Source organism: Rhinoraja longicauda, chromosome 27, assembly GCF_053455715.1.
Source record: "Rhinoraja longicauda isolate Sanriku21f chromosome 27, sRhiLon1.1, whole genome shotgun sequence".
Classification (NCBI taxonomy): Eukaryota; Metazoa; Chordata; class Chondrichthyes; order Rajiformes; family Arhynchobatidae; genus Rhinoraja; species Rhinoraja longicauda.
The window spans coordinates 25,010,368-25,031,238 of NC_135979.1; the positions used below are offsets into that span (position 1 = coordinate 25,010,368).

At 40.1% G+C, this 20,871-nt stretch overlaps 1 protein-coding gene across 1 annotated transcript in view; it reads right to left on the bottom strand.

The window, feature by feature from the left end:
- The window catches only part of oscp1b (organic solute carrier partner 1b), a 31,050-nt gene that overhangs the window by 2,739 nt on the left and 7,440 nt on the right, over positions 1 to 20,871 (bottom strand). Inside the window, exons 2-8 of the mRNA XM_078423372.1 lie at positions 13,276 to 13,430; positions 12,518 to 12,685; positions 10,948 to 11,028; positions 8,675 to 8,778; positions 5,897 to 6,025; positions 4,388 to 4,457; positions 691 to 830 (exon numbers count right to left, since the gene is read on the bottom strand). Coding sequence (XP_078279498.1) covers positions 691 to 830; positions 4,388 to 4,457; positions 5,897 to 6,025; positions 8,675 to 8,778; positions 10,948 to 11,028; positions 12,518 to 12,685; positions 13,276 to 13,430 — 847 coding nt within the window. The remainder of the gene's footprint in view (positions 1 to 690; positions 831 to 4,387; positions 4,458 to 5,896; positions 6,026 to 8,674; positions 8,779 to 10,947; positions 11,029 to 12,517; positions 12,686 to 13,275; positions 13,431 to 20,871) is intronic.

A 20,871-nucleotide genomic window follows, 5' to 3' on the forward strand; every position in this document is an offset into this window, starting at 1 on the left:
GCGGAAACAGGCCCTTTCGGCCCACCGGGTCCGCGCCGACCAGCAATCCCCACACATTAACACTATCCCATACTCACTAGGGACAATTTTTACATTTACCAAGCCAATTAACCTACAAACCCTTACGTCTTTGGAGTGTGGGAGGAAACCGATGATCTCGGAGAAAACCCACGCAGGTCACGGGCAGAACGTACAAACTCCGTACAGACAGCACCCGTAGTCGGGATCAAACCGGGGTCTCCGGCGCTGCATTCGCTGTAAGGCAGCAACTCTACCGCTGCGCCACCGTGCCGCCCTGTTAGGCAAGACATTGTGGACTGAAGGGTTTATTTCTATGGTGTACGTTTCTATGATCGACGTTCAATCTGCTTATAATCTTGCTACTGAATAGCAATTTGCTATGCTGATTATCAACCTTGCTACTAAAGAGAATAGTTTGCTTTTATTCAGAATTTGTTTTGTATATACCTCGGTTAATTCTCCTGCTCAAAGAACCCCAGCCTTGCCAGTCTCTTCCCATTGCAAAATGTTCTTGTTGTGGATGTGAGAAAGAGCGTGTGAGAAAGACATGGGTGTGTTTATGGGTGGATGCATGTTGTCAAGAGTGGATATGTGAACGAGTGGGTGCCTCTAGTTATGAATCCTGCTCATTTGAAAGAAACAATGTGAACATTGGCATTGTCAACTTACTCTTCCTCCTCGTCTGTGCCAAACAGGTTTAGGCGAAATCCTGACTCATTGCCTGCTGATTTCTTGACATCAAGACCTCCCATTAGGCGCGCAAGAAAATTTAGCTCCTCCTTTGCCAGTGGATTAGGTGCAGTATTCTCCTAGGGTGAAGACCAGGAGCAAATCAAGTCCACAGAAATGTCAAAAAAGTAAAATAGCAGATATAGAGTAGCATTGTCTAGGGCTAATACATAAACCGCACTAAAACATAAAATGCCGCAAATAGTACAGGCAGTATCTGTGGAGAGAAGAAATGTGAACTGCTCAGGTCAGTCGTTTTCCATAATTAGGAAAAGTTGGGAATGAAATAAGACTTAAGTTGTGCAGTAAGTGGGGAACTGGATGGTTGAATATGCACAAGGGAAGGAATGAGAGATGAAGTGATATACGTGAGTGGTCGATTGAGAGGGCAATAATGGCCAGTAAATAACAAAAGGAATGTCTGAAAAAATTGTCAATAGGAAGAGATGAATGAAATAGTGAATATTAGAGGAGAGAGACAGCTTAAAAAAGGCTGAATATGAGATTCAAAAGTGGAATGGCTGATTATTTGAAATTATTGAAATGGACAATGTGTGCCAAAGACTGTAAAATGGCAAGTTCGAAAAAGAGATACTGCTCCTTGATCTTACATTGGACTTCACTGGAGACCAAGGGCAGGTGTCAGAGTGAGAACGTGATGGAGAATTAGTGGCAGGCAATAAGAAAATCAGATCATTCTCCTAGACTAAACGGGTTCAAACCAGACTAGAGAAGGGTCTGAGCTAAAACATAATCTATCCATTTCCCTTCACAAATGTTGTCTGACCCACAGTTCCTCCAGCACTTTGTGTTTTGCTCAAGATTTTGAGCAAGATTTTGTTCCTCCCTCAGACTGAATAACTTCTTTAATTTTGCCTGCATATTCCATCATACATAACAACATTGTTGTGCCATATGTGGAATGGAACCTGACCAGTTTTATCCAAGGATAAAAATAAGATAGTACTGGGAAAATATATTTAGCAATAAAGTTAAGGGGCGAGAAAAATTTAAAGATTTTAGGTAACATCTAACCATCCCCCCTCCCCCTTCTCCCCCACCTAGAAGGGAGACTAATTTCTCCCTTCATCCTCCACCTACATTCCTTCCTCTGGCTTCACAATTCACAACTTTTCAATCCTTGTCTGACCTTCTCTGTTAAGGCCACATTCTTTCCCCAACATGCCCACAACTGCCACGTTGCCTGCAAATTTACAGATGTTACATTTAGTTCCTTCATTAAATCATTAATGTATATTGCGAATAGCAGGGGAGTAAGTACTGATCTCTGTGCCGCCCAACATTTGCACAAAGATTGCATGTACACTGGTTCTCCTTTATGTATTCTCCAAGCTACATCCTCAAAGCTCCAGTAGATGTGATAAATCTATGCCAACTTTGTTTAATCCCATTTATGGTTTCCAGGTGTTCTATTCATGCATCTTTTTTATCAAGAATGCTAATTTTTGTTTTCTCGCTACCGGTGTTAGATTTACTAGTCTGTAATTCCATTTCTCACTTCCTCTTTAAAAGAAAATATATTCTCTAATCTGTTCTGAAACTGCTGCAGAGGATGAAACATTTTGGAAGTAACCACACTGATATAGTCCATGGCCATTCCCCCAGGAGAGACAATGCTGTGTCTGCTGATATCTGTACATGAGTGAATGTAAGCTGATACAGGTACATGGTAGCCATTGATAAAGACACCAAATGCTGGAGTAACTCAGTGGGACAGGCAGCATCTCTGGAGAGAAGGAATGGATGAAGTTTTGTATTGAGACCCTTCAGACTGAGTCAGGGGAGAGAGATATACAGAGATAAGGAAATTTAAGATGTGGAAAAGAGACAAAGGGGATGAAGTTCAAAGAAAATGTCGAATATATCATTGTTAGCTAGGAGAAAGTAACAATAAAGCAAACAGAGATAAAATGTAATCAGGGGCAGTCAGACTGGTCGGAGAACTGGGAACCTGGAAGGGGGGGGGGGTGGAGGTGAGGACTAGGGGGACTGTCCCTGTTGCGACTGGGGGGGAGGGGGAGCAAGAGCGGAGCTGCGGGAAACCCTAGTGAGGGCCTCATCTATGATGGAAGAGGGGAGCCCCTGTTCCCTAAAGAATGAGGACATCTCATATGTCCTGGTACGGAACATCTCATCTTGGGCGCAGATGCAGTGCAGACTATTGACTGACATTTATTATAAACCTACTGACTCCCACAGCTATCTGGACTACACTTCTTCCCACCCTGCTTCCTGTAAAGGCTCTATCGCCTACTCCCAATTCCTCTGTCTATGCCGCATCTGTGCCTAAGATGAGGCGAGACCAATATTTCGGCAATATCTTCGCTGAACACCTCCACTCAGTCCGCCTAAACCTGAATATTGACTTCTCTAACTTCACGTCACCCTTGCTTTCCCTCGCTTTCCACCCCCCCCCTTCCCAGTTCTCCGACCAGTCTGACTATCCCTGATTACATTTTATCTCTGTGTTGCTTTGTTGTTATCTTCTCCCAGCTAACAATGATATATTCTATATGTTCCTTGATCTGCATCCCCTTTGTCTCATTTTCACACCTTACACTTCCTTATCTCTGTATCTCCCTCTCCCCTGACTCAGTCTGAAGAAGGGTCTCAACCCGAAACGTCAGGTATTCCTTCTCTCCAGAGATGCTGTCTGTCCCTCTGAGTAACTCCAGCATTTTGTGTCTGTCTTTGGTTTAAACCAGCATCTGCAGTTCCTTGTTCCACATATGGTAGTCATTGTAGCCAGCCACTTCCCTCATGATGTTAGGGGTAAGACTGTCAATGTAGTTCAAGAATATGAGACTGTTGTGATTGTTGCAGCTGCTCCTTCTCTTCCCCTCCTTCACTTGGCTCTGTCCTTATCCCTTCTGTTCCGCTCCTTCCTCCCGCACCAGCATGTAGCCGCAATTAAATAAGAGTAATGAAAAGCGTTTTAATTCCCCTTCTTGTTCCCATAACAATCTTTCTACCCTCTGCTACTACACTACCAGAGTGTGGCGAGAGGCAAACTGGAAGAACAGAACCTCATATTCCACTTGTGTAGCCAACAACCCAATAGCACAAAAGGTAAATTCTCCAATTTCATTTAACTACCCCCAGCCCCTTCTTTCCATCTGACTGTTTTTTACCCTTCCCTCCATCCTCTGTGCACTTTTCTCCGTCTGCTCCCGTCGACCAGTTCTATTCCCCTCTTCCTTCCACCCATTTCCGAACCCTCCTCAGTTCAAGACCTAATTTTCCTTTTATTCTCTCTTCACCATTCCAACCCTCCTCAGGTTCCCTTCTTTCCACTATTCCTCCCTCCAGTTAAAAAAAATAAATCAAGATTCCAGCATCTACAATCTCACTCATCCCCATATTAATTGGCTGCAGATAATGTGCAGGAAATACACTAACAGATTAAAATAAGGTTGAGGTAAAAAGCATTAAATACAAATCTGGAAAAGAACAGAAGGTCAGCCAGCATTGGCAAAACAGAAATATTTTTTCTATAAAATTTGTAAACAAGGAATGCAAAAGGAAAATTAAAATAACAATTGGGAAGAACAGGTAGAATCAAGGAGAAGCAAGTTGAAGAGGTGAATGTCAGGCTTGAGCAGCAAACAGCACTTACCTTTGCACGGACAGCTGAGCTCTTCATTGTCCCCATCATGTGGGTTTCCACCTGCCGGGAAACACTGTACCTGTGGCCATTTAGACAAGGCACAACAGTCATAGACAGGCACCTCATGGAACATCAACAGTAACAAGAGGAGTAACAAGAAAATCATGAATGCATTGTCGAAGAAGGGTCTCGACCCGAAACGTCGCCCATTCCTTCTCTCCCGAGATGCTGCCTGACCTGCTGAGTTACTCCAGCATTTTGTGAATAAGACAACAATGAGGCATCAATTACCACCCCGGTTATTCCCTTAATCGTTACTATCCACAGAGACAATTGTTTCTAATTTGTTTGGGATTTTAAGGATGACCACAAACTATTTCCATAGGTAGACACCAATAGATCATGGTGCAGGGCATTTTTGTGAATATTGCTACTTTCTTAATCTGGACTACACCAAGCAGAGTTGCGGAGAAAGGAATTGCACATGCTGGTTTGCACCGAAGATGGACACAAAATGCTGAAGTAATTCAGCAGGACCAGCAGCATCTCTGAAGAGAAGGAATGGGTAACGTTTCGGGTCAAGACCCTTCTTCGACAATGCATTCATGATTTTCTTAGATAATCTAACTATTTTCTCTGCTGAAACTGTCAATTCATGTCTCGATACATATTCTAATTCTGCAAAAAATATAACAAACATCTTTTAAGAAATCTAGTGGTCCCTCCGTGCATGTGTCTAGACAACGGCAAGTCATAAGGATCTTTGCATTTCACCCCCATGCACATTTTCAAAGCAAAGTTAGCCAGGGTCCTTCGTAGTAAACTTCTCCTGAAGTGTACATTTGAGAGAGGTAGCATTAGTCACCTATCCCTTATGTAACCCAAGCATAAGCCTGGGTTCCTCTAACCACCCAATCTGAACTGCCTTTCTATAATTCTCCTGTTGCAAGGAGTTGCAGCTCCAACCCTTGCAGCAAATTCATTCTTCAATGAAAAGCCCTCTCCATGCAGATGATAAAACAGCACACATCTCAGAATCCTGCACTTTCATGGGACTTGCACTTCTTGATACAGATCAGAATGTCCTGGGATGTATGTCTCAAAGATGTCTCCATATAACGCATCATGTTCACACCAGAAGATTTGCTTGCCTCGAGGCTGGGTATCACATCTAATCTCATCCTCATTCAATATGCAGAGGAATAGATTATTGGTCAGTATTTATGCTTAATTTTAACTATAATTCACAGAAGCCAGGGGCAATTTAAATGGTGACAGAAATTAATTGTTTAGCATTAACAATTAGGAACATCCACTATGACTTTGAGACGTACATCCCAGGATCTTCTGGTCTGTGGAGCTTAGTGTAAAATTGTCATTACCCACCAAACAACTGAAAATTATCAATGATCAATGATTAATGGATCGTTTTCAGGGAGATGGAGATGGTTGGCTCAGCTTATACATTCTTGGGTTTGTGCCCAACAGATCCTAAGGGAATAGACATGGCATACTTACATGTTGGTGCCGAGCTTAATGACACGGTCACCAAAGAAGTTTAAGGATCCTTCTGCCAATGCACTGGTATAATTCCCAATCGATGGGAACTCTCTCAGCTTCACCTCGTCTCCATTATAATTAAACATTCTAGGACAAAATGACACAAACCAAAAGTCAATGTTTTCACATCGTAAAAACATTGCAATTAATTTCATGCTCACCGTTAGAATTCCTAATGGTTTCTATTATTAGACTTTGATGAATGTATATATTCTAATTAGATTATGTAAGAGGGGATAATATAAAATTTAGTAAACTTACAACCTGAATTTATGAAATACAAAATGTCCTCTAATGCAAGTCACACGATTTTTACAACACAAAATTATCATGAATGTATCAAGAAAACAGATTTTTTGAAACATTGCTGTAATAACAGTCTGCACATACTCAAACTCCAGAAGGTGTAAAAATAACTGAAAATAATCAACTTTTTGTCTTGCCATCATGCAAGGTTCCTATTCTCTTTTCTCATCATTGTTGTTATCACAAAAAGCTGGAGTAACTCAGCGGGTCAAGCAGCATCTCAGGAGAGGGGGAATGGGTGACGTTTCGGGCCGAGACCCTTCTTCAGACTGATGTCAGGGGAGGGGGCGGGACAAAGAAAGGATGTAGTTGGAGACAGGAAGGCAGCGCGAGAACTGGGAAGGAAGGGGGAGGGGAAAGAGGGACAGAGAATCTATCTAAAGTTAGAGAAATCAATGTTCATATCGCTGGGATGTAAGGTGCCCAAGCAAAATATGAAGTGCTGTTCCTCCAATTAAAGTTAGAGAAATCAATGGTCATACCACTGGGGTGTAAGCTGCCCAAGTGAAATATGAGGTGCCTGTTCCTCATATGATGTTCCTCATCATTGTTACTGATCTGCCTGACAACTGTGATGTCATCAGAAAACTTGAAATCGAGCTGACGTTGTACTTGACTTCACAGTCATGTGTGTACAGGGAGTCGAGCAGAGGACTGAGCACAGAGGAGCACCAATGTAAAGGATAAGGGTGGGGAAATAGCCGATACTTATGAAATTCCACAAAGAAGATTTGTGAACATGCTTCCATATCTTGCAAATTAAAAGCAAAGTGAAAGTTCCCTGAGAAAGGTGAGACAATTCATGCCAACAAATCTATGAACATGACAGTATTTACAAGAATATTGTATTGCATTGTTCAAGAGTTGGGATGTTATATACATTGATGGACTTGGTATATTGTCTGCATTCCTGGGTGCCATACTATAGGAAGGATGTAAATAAGCCAGAACGGGTGAGTAGAGACTCAGAACTACATTGCTGGGTTTGGAGGGCTTGAGTTACAAGTAGAGACTGGATAGCAGGGACAGTTTTCTTAGAGTGAAGGAGGCGGTTACTTTATAATGGTTTATAAAACCATGAAGGCATGGATAAGGTGAATAGTTGCAGTCTTTTTCACAGGGGAGGGTCGCTAAAGTTAGGAGGCATAAGTTTATGGTGAGCAGGAAGAGATGGAAGGTGGTGGGTATATAGAACCAGAAGTGTAGAGGTAGGTATACTTACAACATTTAAAATACATTTGGACAGGTACATGGATTTGAAAGGTTTAGAGCAATATGAGCTAACTGCGGGAAAATGGGATTAGCTCAGATTGACACCTTGATTGGCACAGACAAGTTAGGTTGAAGATAGACACAAAAAGCTGGAGTAACTCAGCGAGCCAGGCAGCATCTCTGGGGAGAAGGAATGGGTGACGTTTCGGGTCGAGACCCTTCTTTAGACTTAGGCAGACAGAGTTAGACAGAGTTAGGTTGAAGGGTCTATTTCCATTCTGAATGACTCCGTGGCAGAGTCTCATCCAGGAAACCATTAAGGTCTAACATCAGTCTAGTACAAGCATTTAGCAAAATAATAGACACTAAAAATTGCAGCTTCTGGAATCCTGAACAAAACACAAAGTGCGGGACACTTCTTAAGACATCAGTCTGAAGAAGGTTCCGAACCGAAATGTCGTCTGTCCATTCCCTCCATTGTTGCTGCCTGACCTGCAGAGTTACACCAGCATTTTGAGTTTTGGCAAAATAATGGAATTGATCACCAGCTAAAAGTTTATGAATAATCCAGTTAATTTCCTTTACTACTCGTCAGTGCTTTTTCTATCTATTACTGATCTAAATGAGAGAGACAGGACATCAATGACCCTGCAGCAGTCTTCTCACCAGATGCCCCGACTCTGAAATAAGTTCTTCAATTACTATTCATGGGTACCCAACTTTCAAACTTTTGTTCAATAATTCAATCTGCTTCTGTTGGAATTGCTTCCTGAAATTTGGAAGTTCAGTGTTCTGTGGGAAGTGTTGTAATGTTGGTGGGATCACCGCCCTACAGAGAAGATGAGTTGAATCATTTTAGCGATAATTTCAATTAAATGAGGTTATTGAGCTTTTTTTGTTAATGAGTTTATGTGGATGGAATTCCTGCTTTGTAATTTAGTGCGTGTTTCACAGAATGATCATTAGACATAATGATTTAGTGTGGGAAAATGCCAAAAAACAAACTGATCAACTGCTTGGTTACATTTTAGAAGAATGCACAAAGCCAACACATTTATATTTAGAAAATTGCAAGGAATAAGAGGACATAATTTTTAAAGCGAATAACTTTCCTTCTGCTGCAATGGAGATCAAAAGGCAAGATGGTGGCCACATGGTCAGGAAATCATCATGGGAAATCCGAAGGTACAGACATGTGTGAATAAACCAATGTGTTACCTTATCAGCCCTGGGACGTCTGTTCCACAAGGTACAGGCCCAGAAACCGGCAGCACAAATCGGCCATTAGAATTCTGAACCTTATCCTTCAGAAATATGGAAACCTAGTGAGATAAATTAAACACATTTAATAATAAATGATAACATGTGCTACCATTATACATTTCCTTTCATGACTCATGTTGCTGATGAGCATACATGAGTACGTAGCAACCACCATCCTCAGGTACCCAATCCCTATTTAATGGTAAAAGGAAAATCAGCATATTAAACGATTTTCTTTTAGGAAAACGATAGAACCCTTAAGAAAAATGTTGATTTATTTGGGATCTAGATTGTAGTTTCTGGTTTCATTGCAATTTTTCACAAGGGAATGAGTTTGCGAGTTGAGAATGTCATGATTTATAATATTTTTTTGTTGCTCCCAGTCTCTTAGAACTTGTTCAATTGATACAAGGCGTTGAAGTTTGAGATGGTTGGCCCAAGAGGAACGTTGCTGAAAAGTTCCCTTAATTAGTTGTGTTATCTCTTTTCTATTTGTTTTTTCCCCCCAAATTGAATACAAAAACAAATATCACAAATTTTGCACCTTAGGCCAAAATGAAAATAAAATCATTTTATCTTTTCAAATATTGCTCTTACAATTGCAGAAACTCCAAAATGAGAAAAAAAAGGGATAAATATGAGTGATTTTGTAGATTGTGCTACGTAGAATAGATAAAAGAGAATCTATGGTACTTTATTGTCAAATGTAGCTAGGTACAGTGAAATTCATTTTTGTGCATGCAATTCAGTAAAATCTTACTCTACACAAGCACAATCATACCCAAGTACAAGAGTGTAAGAGAGAATATACTGAGATAGGCCACAAGACTCGTCATGTTCCTGGCACCAACCTGTATCCTTCATGTTTCTTAAGAATATAGAGTCTTAACCTGACGGATAAGAAGTAGAAACAAAGAACTGAAGATGCTGGTTTATACCAAAAATAGACACCCACCTCGATCAGTTGTCGGAATGTCTCATCTACTTGGTTTAAAATGCTTGGAGAATCACGTACAAAGTCCTTGACTGCATCCATATGATTGAACGTGACCAAGATGAGGCATTTTGTAACACAGCCGGTCAGGCAGCATCTCTGGAGACATTTTGGGTCAGGACCCTCCTTCAGACTGAAAGTAGAGGGTAGGGCGAGGGGGAGGGAGGTGATTTCCATGCTGAAAATCACGAGATTCTTACACAAAATTAGGGCACAAGGGATTAGGGGTAACAGACTGGTACGGTTTGAGGATTGGCTTAAAAACGAAAAAGAAAAAAGGAATAAATGTGTCATTTTCAGGCTGGGTAACTGACTAGTTCCGGCAAGGAGTCAGTAATCTGATCAATGATGTAGAGGTGGGGTCATGTATAATATATCCAAGTTTACTGATGATATAAAACTAGGTGGTAGTCTGAGTTGTGAGCAGTGAAGACTTTAAAGGGATTGAGACAGTCTATAAAATAAGATTGGGCAATTGAATACAATGTAGAAAGGTATGAAGTCATAATTTGGGTAAAGAAGAGGAAATCAGGATACCTTTGAAATGGTAAGAGAGAGACAGGTGTTGGTGTCCAGAGGGACCTGTGTGTACTCCTAAACAAACTGCTACAAAATTAAAATGCAGGTATAGAAAATAATTAGGAAGACAAACTATATTGCAAGAGATCTTGCTACAATTATATAAAGGTCATGGTTTGACTGCATTGGAATATTGTGTAAAGGTCTGGTTTTCTTATTTAAGGAAAGACTTACTTGTGATCGCAGGTGTGCATTAGAGCTTCACCGGGCTGATTCTTGGTATTATGCAGACAGGGGTAGGCTGGACACTGGACTGTCACAGAAGTAGAGATGGGCCAATACTATCCCAAGTTTAGAACAATGAGAGAACTTATCAAAATGCTTAAGGGCTTGCCTGGTTATATGTAGGGATGTTGTTTCCCTTAGCTGGTATATTTAGAAACAAGCATCAAAGCAAAAAATTGGTCACAGAAGAAATGTTGTCACCTTGAAGACAGAGAATCATTTTTGGGTCTCAAACTATGAGGTTATGTAATTAAGTGTATTCAAGGCAGTTTGATAGATTTTTGGGTAAGAGACAATTAAGAGATACAAGGTTCATATAAGACAGTGATGTTGAGGAAAAAGGTCAGCCATGATTCTACCAAATGAGGAAAATATGGAATGGACTTCCCATCTATTGCTTGTGTCATCATGGAACTGGGAGACTACTTACCCTGATATGCAAGTCCTGAAAGAAAATGAGCAAGGTTTGCCTGATGAGTTGAAACTCCCCGCCAGGTAGGCAGCTGTACAACTGTCAATTAAAGAAAGGCAGAAACATATGCATTAACTGTCAAACTAGTAAATTCTAAGATGCAATGAGAGTTAAATTCTTATGCACCCAGAGCATTGTGTTAACACAGCATTGTGTTATTTTTGTGCATGACTTTATATTGGCCATACCCCATCTCGTGAAACCACTGAGCATGTCTTATGCCTACTTCACCAACCTATCTGTATTGGCACTTTCAGGGAATTATAGATTTGAACCCCTTTGTTCATCAACATTCTGTCGCACCCTACCATTCTCTATATATATATATATATGTTGTACCCTGATTTGACTTCCTAAAATGCCTCACCTTGCACTTGTTAGGATTTGGAATTCCATCAGCCAATGCTCCACTCAACATTCCACCCAATTTATACCCTTATACAATCTACCTCTCTATCAACAACACCACCAATTTCCAAAGATAGATACAATAGAAAATGGATAAGTGACATTTCAGGTCAGGACCCTTCTTCAGACAACATTCTTATCCATTTTCTCCAGAGATGCTGCCAGGCCTGCTGAGGTACTCCAGCATTTTGTGTCTATGTTTGGTGCAAACCAGCATCTGCAATTCCTTTCATTTACCACCAATTTCCATTTATTGCAAGTAGCATGTCAACTGGCAACTTAGAAAAAAAGTTACACTTTCACCTTTCATCTGTACAATTCAGAATGCAACTTATGAAAGGTTATCAGTCCAAAACCTTCATTGTGTTCTTCACTCCATAGATGTTGCCAAACCTGCTGTTAATTTCAGAAGAATTTTGCCTTTTTATTTTAGATTTCTACAATTTTATTCAGAGGGACCTAATGTTCTCCATTATACATCATAATGTTGCTTACTTCTCCATTATAAACATTGGAGGAGCTTGATAAAAGGTTAAGAGCAACAGATCCAAATTAGAAATGTGAACAATTAATCTAACTTTCAGCGTCATACACTCTTCTGATCTGAAAATGCAAAAATAACACCTTGTTGTTTTTCTCCATGTTCACCTGAACCTTAAATCCACTCTGTCCTGCCCATTCTCTCCCACCATCACTGAGAAACTAGTGGACTTTGTCATCATTTTGCTAATACATCCCTTCAACTGCCCCTGCCACAAGCTCGTGTCATTCAAGCCAAATTTCATCCAATGTTCCTTCTGCACGTATTTTCTTCTAATTTCCCCCTGCATATCCCTCTCTGATCTCATCGGGAACATAATCACATTGAATAATGGCCATCCATTTTCTACATACCAAGGTAGGTGACAATGCAGTCTTCTTTTTCTCAGATACCCTCCTACTGAATCATTCCTCAAATCAACTACTCTCTCCTAGATATCATTGATTGTTTACTGAAAGATGTCTCCAGACCACCGTTGCATAAGCTTCTTGTTTACGTTCAAGAAGAAATTGATCTGCGGTTGAATATTTGCTTTGTGTTGATAAAAATCGCAGCATCACGTGTAAAAACAACACCCACCTCGATCAGTTGTCGGAATGTCTCATCTACTTGGTTTAAAATGCTTGGAGAATCACGTACAAAGTCCTTGACTGCATCCATATGATTGAACGTGACCAAGATGAGGTCTTTTGGCCGTGGGCAGAGGAGTACTTGGTATTTGAATGCCATCGTCATCAAGTCATAGAGCTGGAGCATATGGAAAAAGATAAAAATACCCAATGCATACAGGACAAAGATAATTTTTTTCACCAACCAATAATCATTGTTGTTTCTTTCTGCCCCTTCCGCACCCCAGTCTGCCCCTGAGATGTTACCATGTGTTCTATTTGACCCGAGGCCTATCATTCCAACCCTACATCAGCTGAGGTGGGGAAGTAAGTTGCCTTCTCACAATGTGAACCAACTAATTAGTCCTCAGGAGCTTGCCAACAGTAAGAGTCCCATTTATTGTTCGTGCATAATTTTAAGAAACTAGATTTAGCTACTGATTTAGCTACCCACATCTATTAACCCAAGATATGTGAAAGGGTGAAGTTGGGCCAGTGTTTGAGTTGGGAGTGTGACTGGCCAAATAAGAAATATTAACATCAGAGCATATTAGGCCACAGTCACAGACAGTGTCAATTTTAAGGGTCTGGCTCAGACCAGTAGCAGTAGATGTAATCTAAAGCATTTTCTATTTTTTGATTAAAACCAGAATCTAACTTTTATGTTTTCATTAGTAGTTAAATTACTTGCATATTGATAAAACAGTCAATTCATTAGGATTTATTCACCTTGTCCATGCTAGCCTGGTTTAGTCTCATAATTGAGGCATGAGCCAGTCGATCATACACAGTTCTGAGGGCTTTCTTAGAATACAACTCCTGAGGTTTGAACAGTTCTTCCATGAATTTCTTATTAAACATTGTACTGACAATGTCGTTCATTACTGAAAAAAAGCAGAAAAAAAATTTAACAATCATAAGCATCTTCTACGTCAGCCTAGCAGGTAAATAGCATACCATGGGCAGAACTGAACAGTTGAGCAGGAAAAATGCGATTACGCTGGAGTACAAAAGATTTATGGAGGATGGAAAATCTGAGGTATGCGGAAGTATTGATCAAGTGAGGTTGTTTTCTTTGGAATAGAACGCAAGCAGTGAATTAATTTGTGCATAAAATGATGAGGTGCCTGGATGGAGAAAGCAGGAATGATCTATTCCTATTAGTTAGAGGTGAAAAATGAAGACTCATAGATTTATTGTACCAGATAGTAGACAAAGATAGGAGTCGGAAACTCAGTACCTCCAGAGGCAAAAACCCTTGGCACATTCAACAGTTCTTGGATATGTGCTGGAATTGCCTTGAACTGCAGGGTTACAGTCCTAGTGACAGAGATGGGATTTGGCTGAGCATCTCTTTTTCGACCAGCACAGGCATGATGGGCAAGTGGCCTCTAAAGCGATAGATTTTCATGGATTTCTATGCAAACATGTGACCTTCACTCCGTCAATGGATTCACCACCAAGCCTAGGGTGGAACAGAAACATCCTGACTTGCAAATAATTTATTTTTTAAATTTCCAGCATTTAAAGTAGATATAAAATCAATAAAACAATGATTTTTTTAATTGGAATTTCTTTGATCAGAGAAATTTACAAACTGTTCAAAAGCCCTTGGCAGCAGTGATTGTGAAGCCATGCTTCCAGATGATTAGACCCATAGGACTGCCAGTAGCCAAGGGAGTGGGGCAGGTAGGGTGGAAACAGCATGTCAGGGATGGGCAGTGACTGCTGTGCATGCCCAAGGCAATCTGTGGATGATACACAGGGTGGAGTGCATGAGAGAGGTCTTCATGTGGGCTGGGGAAAGATGTACATGTAGAGTAGGGAGTCTTGTACAAGTAGAATATATACTTATTTATGATCATATTTTTGCTTTACAATAAATTATCTTGATTGTTCTGTGGAGATTCCCTCATTAATTTGCATTTCACTCAAATCCGTCAAAAGGTCACAAAAATAAATTGGACCACTTCCACAAGTGTGTATGTTGCGAGAAAGAATGCTGATGTGCACATGTAATTAAGTAAAGTGGTGATGCTCACATAAATCTAATCTAACTACTCGCTGCACCTACATGTTGATACTTCCCATATCTCCAAAATCAGTAGATGCAGACACCTTCATACAGGTACCCACTACCTTATCACTACTTGAAATTATTGTTTTTCTACTCTTTCAACCAAAGTGAATTATCTTGTCCCCCACCACCAAACTATTCACCTTCTAACCCCCATGTTTAATTCGCCTGTCATTTTGCAGACCTCACATATCTCTTAACCATTTTACTTTGTACTGTGAAATTAGGGTTGGTGCTTATTTTATGTAATAACCTTGAGGTACCTTATCAAATGCCTTCTGAAAATCCCAAATCTCTATCCACTGATGCCCCTCATCAGCCCTACAAGTTATATCTCTAAAAAAAATAACAACCTTATTTTCCCTTCTTAATACCATGCTGAATCAGAAAATCATAGTCTCCTTAAAGTTGCTTGTCACCACTTTCTCTGTGGGGAAATACATTGAATTTTCAAGCCAACCACCTTATTGAAGTAGTAGTCTTACATTTGTTTCCTATTTCAGAATCCAAGGAATCTTGGAGGATCTGCAATGCATCCACTATGTCTGTAGCTCTGTCATTTTGAATCTTAGGATGCAATCCAGAAGATTTGATCAGTTTTAGTCTAACTTAATTTTCCAGTAATGCAAGTTCTAATTTATTTGCTGCCACTACACCCTTCGTTTCTCTAGTGTTTCTGATGTATTTGTTACATCCTCTATAACAAAGACTTGCAAAATATTTATTTATCACTCTGCCATTACTTTATTCCGCAGAACAACATTATTTTCTAGACTTGAAATGAGTCCGTTATTTTGGCTACACTCTGCCTTTCCACACAGCTGTAGAACCTTTTATTTTTCCCCAATCTACTTCAATAAATCCACCAGTGAAATCAATACAATCGGTTCTATGTTCAATACTAGTTTCCAACTCAATGATTTTTTTTCGCTCTAAAACAGATTAAATTGCAGAATATTGGGATCACTTTACCCACAAATCCCCTTATCTGAAATTACTAATTAATCCTGCTTCATTACATATGACAAGGTGTAAAATTAACTTGTTTTATTGTATGTTGTTTGATAAAACTGATCAAAATGCAAAACAAACTCATCTTCTAACTACCCTCATGTAAACAAAACTAGTATATGTGAATTAAAATCCAATCATACGAACTGTTACAAAACTGCTCAAATTGAGAGCTTTAACTGTTCTGCACAATAGTTTCATGTTAGGTTTTTGGTTCATTCATCCCTTTCCACCCAAATCAACCCCTCCCCAGGTACTTTCCCCTGCAACTGTAAGACATGTAACACCTGCTCCTATTCCTCCTCCCTCACCTCCATCCACCGACTCCAGCAGTCTTCCAGATGAGACAGAGGTCCATGTGCACTTCCTCTAACCTCATCCACTGCATCTGGTATTCCCAATGTGGCCTCCTGTACATCACCAAGACCAAGTGCAGACTCGGCAACAGTTTCACCGATCACTTGTGCTCAATCCACCAAGGCCTACTGGATCTTCTGGTTGCGAAGCACTTTAACTCTATATCCTATTCCCATATTGACATATCTCACCTGGGCCTACTCAATTGCCAGAGTGAGGTTACACACAAACAGGAGGAGCAACTCCTCATATTCCACTTGGATATCTTACAACCCAATGGTATGAACATTCTCATCTGCAATTTTATGTAACTACAAAACCCTCTCCTTTCTTCCCCTCTAAAATCTCTCCCCCTTTCCCGATCCCCACTCCTGTGTCCCACCTGGACTCGAACCCATTTCTCCCCTACCCCTCCAACTACATTCCTTCCTCTAGCATCACCATTCACAACTCTTCAATCCTTTTGTCTCACACATTGTCTTTTCATCTCTGGCCTTTGTCCACCATCTGCCTATCAAAAATCTCCCTCATCTGCATCAACCTATTACCTGCCTGGCTTTGTTCTGTCTCTCCTCTCTTCCAGCTTTCTTTCCCCTCACTACATTCAAGCTGAGGAAGGCTCCAAATCGGAAACGTCATCTATCCATGTTCTTCAGAGATGCGGCCTGACCTGCTAAGTTACTGCAATTTGTGTCTTTTTTAGTTTCATATTAAGTTTTGTACGTCAGGGTCTAAAACCTCCAGAAGGTATTGAAAATACATCACTCTTTATAGGTGAATACAAAGGTGATCAAGGTTATTTTCTAAGTAACTGTTGGTGTAGATTTTGCATTGAGAATAAGAAGTTAAAATCTTTCTACATTACTACAAAGTACCCACATGCACAGATCCAACTACAAATCCAACAGTGATCAACTTATCCATCCTCTCTCTCTACTTATCTTATAATAGTGTCTTGACAAAGAAATCCATTCAAGGACAATATGTTATGGTTCTTACAAACTATTTACCTATTTGTTACCAGCAAGGCAAAAGAGTTGCTGACCCACAAAGGTCCTTATACAAAGCTGCTGTAGAGATGGTCGACAACTTCAATTCCTAGGCATCGTCAGCAACCTCCAGGTACCTTCATACTGATGGAGTGATCAAGAAAGCGCATCAGTATTTTTACTTTCTCAGGCATCCGAGAAGACTCAGCATGTCCATGCGGATTCTCTTGAACTTCTTCAAATCATGCTATACATAGAGTATTCTGACGAGCTGCATTTCAGCCTGGTATGGTAACTGCTCAGCTCTTGACTGCCTAAACCTGCAGAGAGTGGTGAACACAGTCCAGTCCATCACAGGCTCATCGTTTTCTTCAATCCAGTTCATATTTATGGTGTGTTGCATCAGAGAGGCGGGAAGTTTTGCCAAGTATTGCCAAGCATTTGGCCATCCCCTTTTCTCTCTTCTACCTCCTGGGAGAAGTTACAGGAAGCAGAAAGCCCTGACATCCAGACTTAAAAACAGCGTCTTCACTGCTATCAGACTCCTGAACCAATCATCTCTTTGCAGTGCTGTATTTGAGATGGTACGTATCAGTACGGTGTACCGGCACCTCCAAAAAGTTAATTGTTTTCCAGCCGTGTAACACATATGTTTATTAAAGATCCATATTGGCACTTTTTAATCTACAAAAAAAGACTACCTCTTTCACACACCATTCTCAGAGTTGCTAGCACACACTCTTACTCTCAACTCTCCCTCATTTAGTTTTTCCATTATTGTACTATAAGTTTATTTTACGGTACTTCAGATTGTACTACAAGATTACACCATTCTGTTGTTTTGCACTCATCATTGTATTTATTGTTGAATTTATGATTACTGTGTTTGCTCTATGAGCTCCATGTGAATAAGGGATTTCATTGCGTGTCACAATAAACTAATCTGAATCAGATTGAAGTAGGCAATAATTACTGCCAACAACCTCTTTGACAATGAAAATGCAATTTTACAAGAGGGGATGATAATTCCTACATTCCATTAATGTAGAGATATTTGGATACAAATGAAAACAAAATGTTTACACCTTGTAGGGGCAGCAGTCTGCATTGGAGGAGTGGGTTTGAATCACATTAGTTCTTCACTGCTACTAACCAGATACCCGAAAAACATGTTTAACAAATGCACACTCTCACATATTTTGACATCTTCTCCCAAACTGGCTCCTACAAGGACTCCAATCTATTTGCTCAGTTTCTCAAGCTTTGCTGTCTGTTCACATGACGACAGCAAATGCTTCCAAGATGTTTTCCTTAAAAGTGGTCTTTACTACCCGAGAAAAAACAATGCAGATTGGATGATGCATTGCAGAACACTTCCATTCAGTTACAAGGGTGGCCCATGACTTCTCCATTGTCATCTTTCGCTGATTGGAAGATGTCACTTAAATTCTCCATCACATTTCAACTCCAACCTTTCCATCTTCAACCTCTTTATACTGACCAATTACTGTAAAAATCATGTTTATAAAACCTAAGGAATAACATCTCATTTTCAGAGTGTAAAGGATAAAAATGTGAATTTAACAATTTCCAATCAACTAGCTTTTGCAGTTTTTACCAGAACTGGCCAGTTCTGATGAGAGATTAACAGGTAATACAATTTCCTGATCAAGCATTCTCTTTTATTTCAGATTTCCAACAGCTGCAGAAGCAACAAAATTACTAAAGAAAGGTCCCAAACTGAAATATTGCGTGTTCATTCCCTCCACAGATGCTGCATGATCCATTGAGAAGTGAGTGGGGAGAGATGGTTGGAGGTGAAAGTACTGGTGATGGTGAAAAAAATTGTTTGGAACAAAAGTTGTTCTTTTTCTCCTGGATCTCTGGTGAGAGTGCTTCCTCTTTCTCACTGTATTCAGTCTCCCTGTATGTTGAAACATTTAGTTTCACTATAGAGCCACGCACTGTGGGCCTGCGTCCTTATTCATAACTCCAGACAATATAGTGCTCATTTGGGTCATGTTAAATTTGTGCCTGTCTTGGTTCTGAAGATGAACTTACACCAACTGGATGGGTGTAAGGTTGTATACGAATCCCATTTCCAGATGATCCTGAGGTATTCTTCCATCACCGTGGGTCCCACTGTCTCCCCAAGGTAAAACTGCACCCATATCTTGACTGATGATAGAAGAGCTGATGGGCCTGGACTTCCATTTGCAGAAACGTCCTGGTGTGATTAATGGCTTAGTTCTATTTTATTGAATGGGGAGTTGGATTTGAATAGGAAAATAACAACTGTCTGCCTTCTCCATTTGATTGAAGAAAAAGCAAACATCCAGGGCTGAAGGTTTATTCTGTACATCTACAAGCCTATGTAGAGTAGATGATTTAGAACTACACAGAGTAACTACGCAGCTATAGAGAACAAAGTACAATACCTCGTTTCCTGTCTGCCTCTTGCCAGTCATCTACAAGATGTATGAAAAGAACAGTTAAATGACAAAATTTTCAAAATGCACAATCATTTTATAAACTATACTTGCCTGATGACAACATATTATTCTAAGAAGCAAGATTCATTGAGATTTTCAATATGAATAAGTTGGTGATGACTTTGAAACACTGGCCTAGACAGTAACACCCAGATCCTAAAATACAAATAAAAGGCTTTGCTTTCAATTTCACATTATAAAAAACTGTTGTCACCCCCTCACACTTGAGCTCACTGACCCTGCAGGCTACTTGTTGGTGTAAGACACTGCGGTTTCTCTCTGTAGCTAGCTACTGAGTCCTACGCTAGAGTAATGGGGTGACAACACAGCATGTGTTGTAAAATTTTGCATTGAGGAATTCATCAAAAATGCATGGCAATTTAAAAGTTATGTCAAGCTACAATGCAAAAAAAACCCCCCAGCAGAAATATAATTATATATTTTATCCTTCCAGGATGCATCTGGAGAGAATCAACTGAACCATGTAATAATACAGATAAGCATAATGTTCAAATCCTATACCATCTCTCAAGCACCTAGTCTTTATCGAATCCATAGACTTAATCTTAAGAGACTTTTTTCATATGTTTGTGCTGTGTTATCACACCCCCCAATCATCCTGAAGTTTTGTAAACAAAACATATCCAAATACTTAACCGTCTGGGTGGCCCAATATACCTGATTTGATTTTCAAATGTCTTTTTAAATCTTTCACTTTCATTATATCTGAATTTTGTACCGAAATGCCTCTAACATCTTGCCCTCATTTGATTCTTACATTAATGCTATAGAAGTGGTATAAAGATAGTCTGAAGGCAGCTTAAACAGTTTGGTACAAGAACTGAGATTACAACCATGTGGAAAGATTGAACAGATTGGGTCCTTTACTTTTGGAGAAGCCAAAAAATGATTAAGTTGGACTATTGAGAGCAGATGTGGAGGTAATGTCACTACCTTAATGTTATGTTAATCCCTTTCTGTTTTAGATGGAGCAATGAGATCAATATTCTTATTATAATCTAAACAAAAGCAAGACTGCATATCTAAAACATGATGCAGACATTTGACAGATCCGATAGAATGTGGAGAAGATGGGTCTGTTTGAATGTCAAGAATGAATCGTCGTTCATAGTTTAGTTTAGTTTAGAGATACAGCACGGAAACAGGCCCTTTGGCCCACCAAATTCGCGCCAACCAGCGATCCCCGCACCTTAACACTATCCTACACACCAGGGACAATTACATTTATACCAAGCCAATTAACCTGTCTGTCTTTGGAGTGTAGGAGGAGTACGATCGCGGAGGTAGCAACTCTACCTTTGCACAACCATACCGCCCGTAAACCGGTGAATTTCACAAAATTCACAACTGGTAAAAAGAAAATTAAAAACACAGTTCC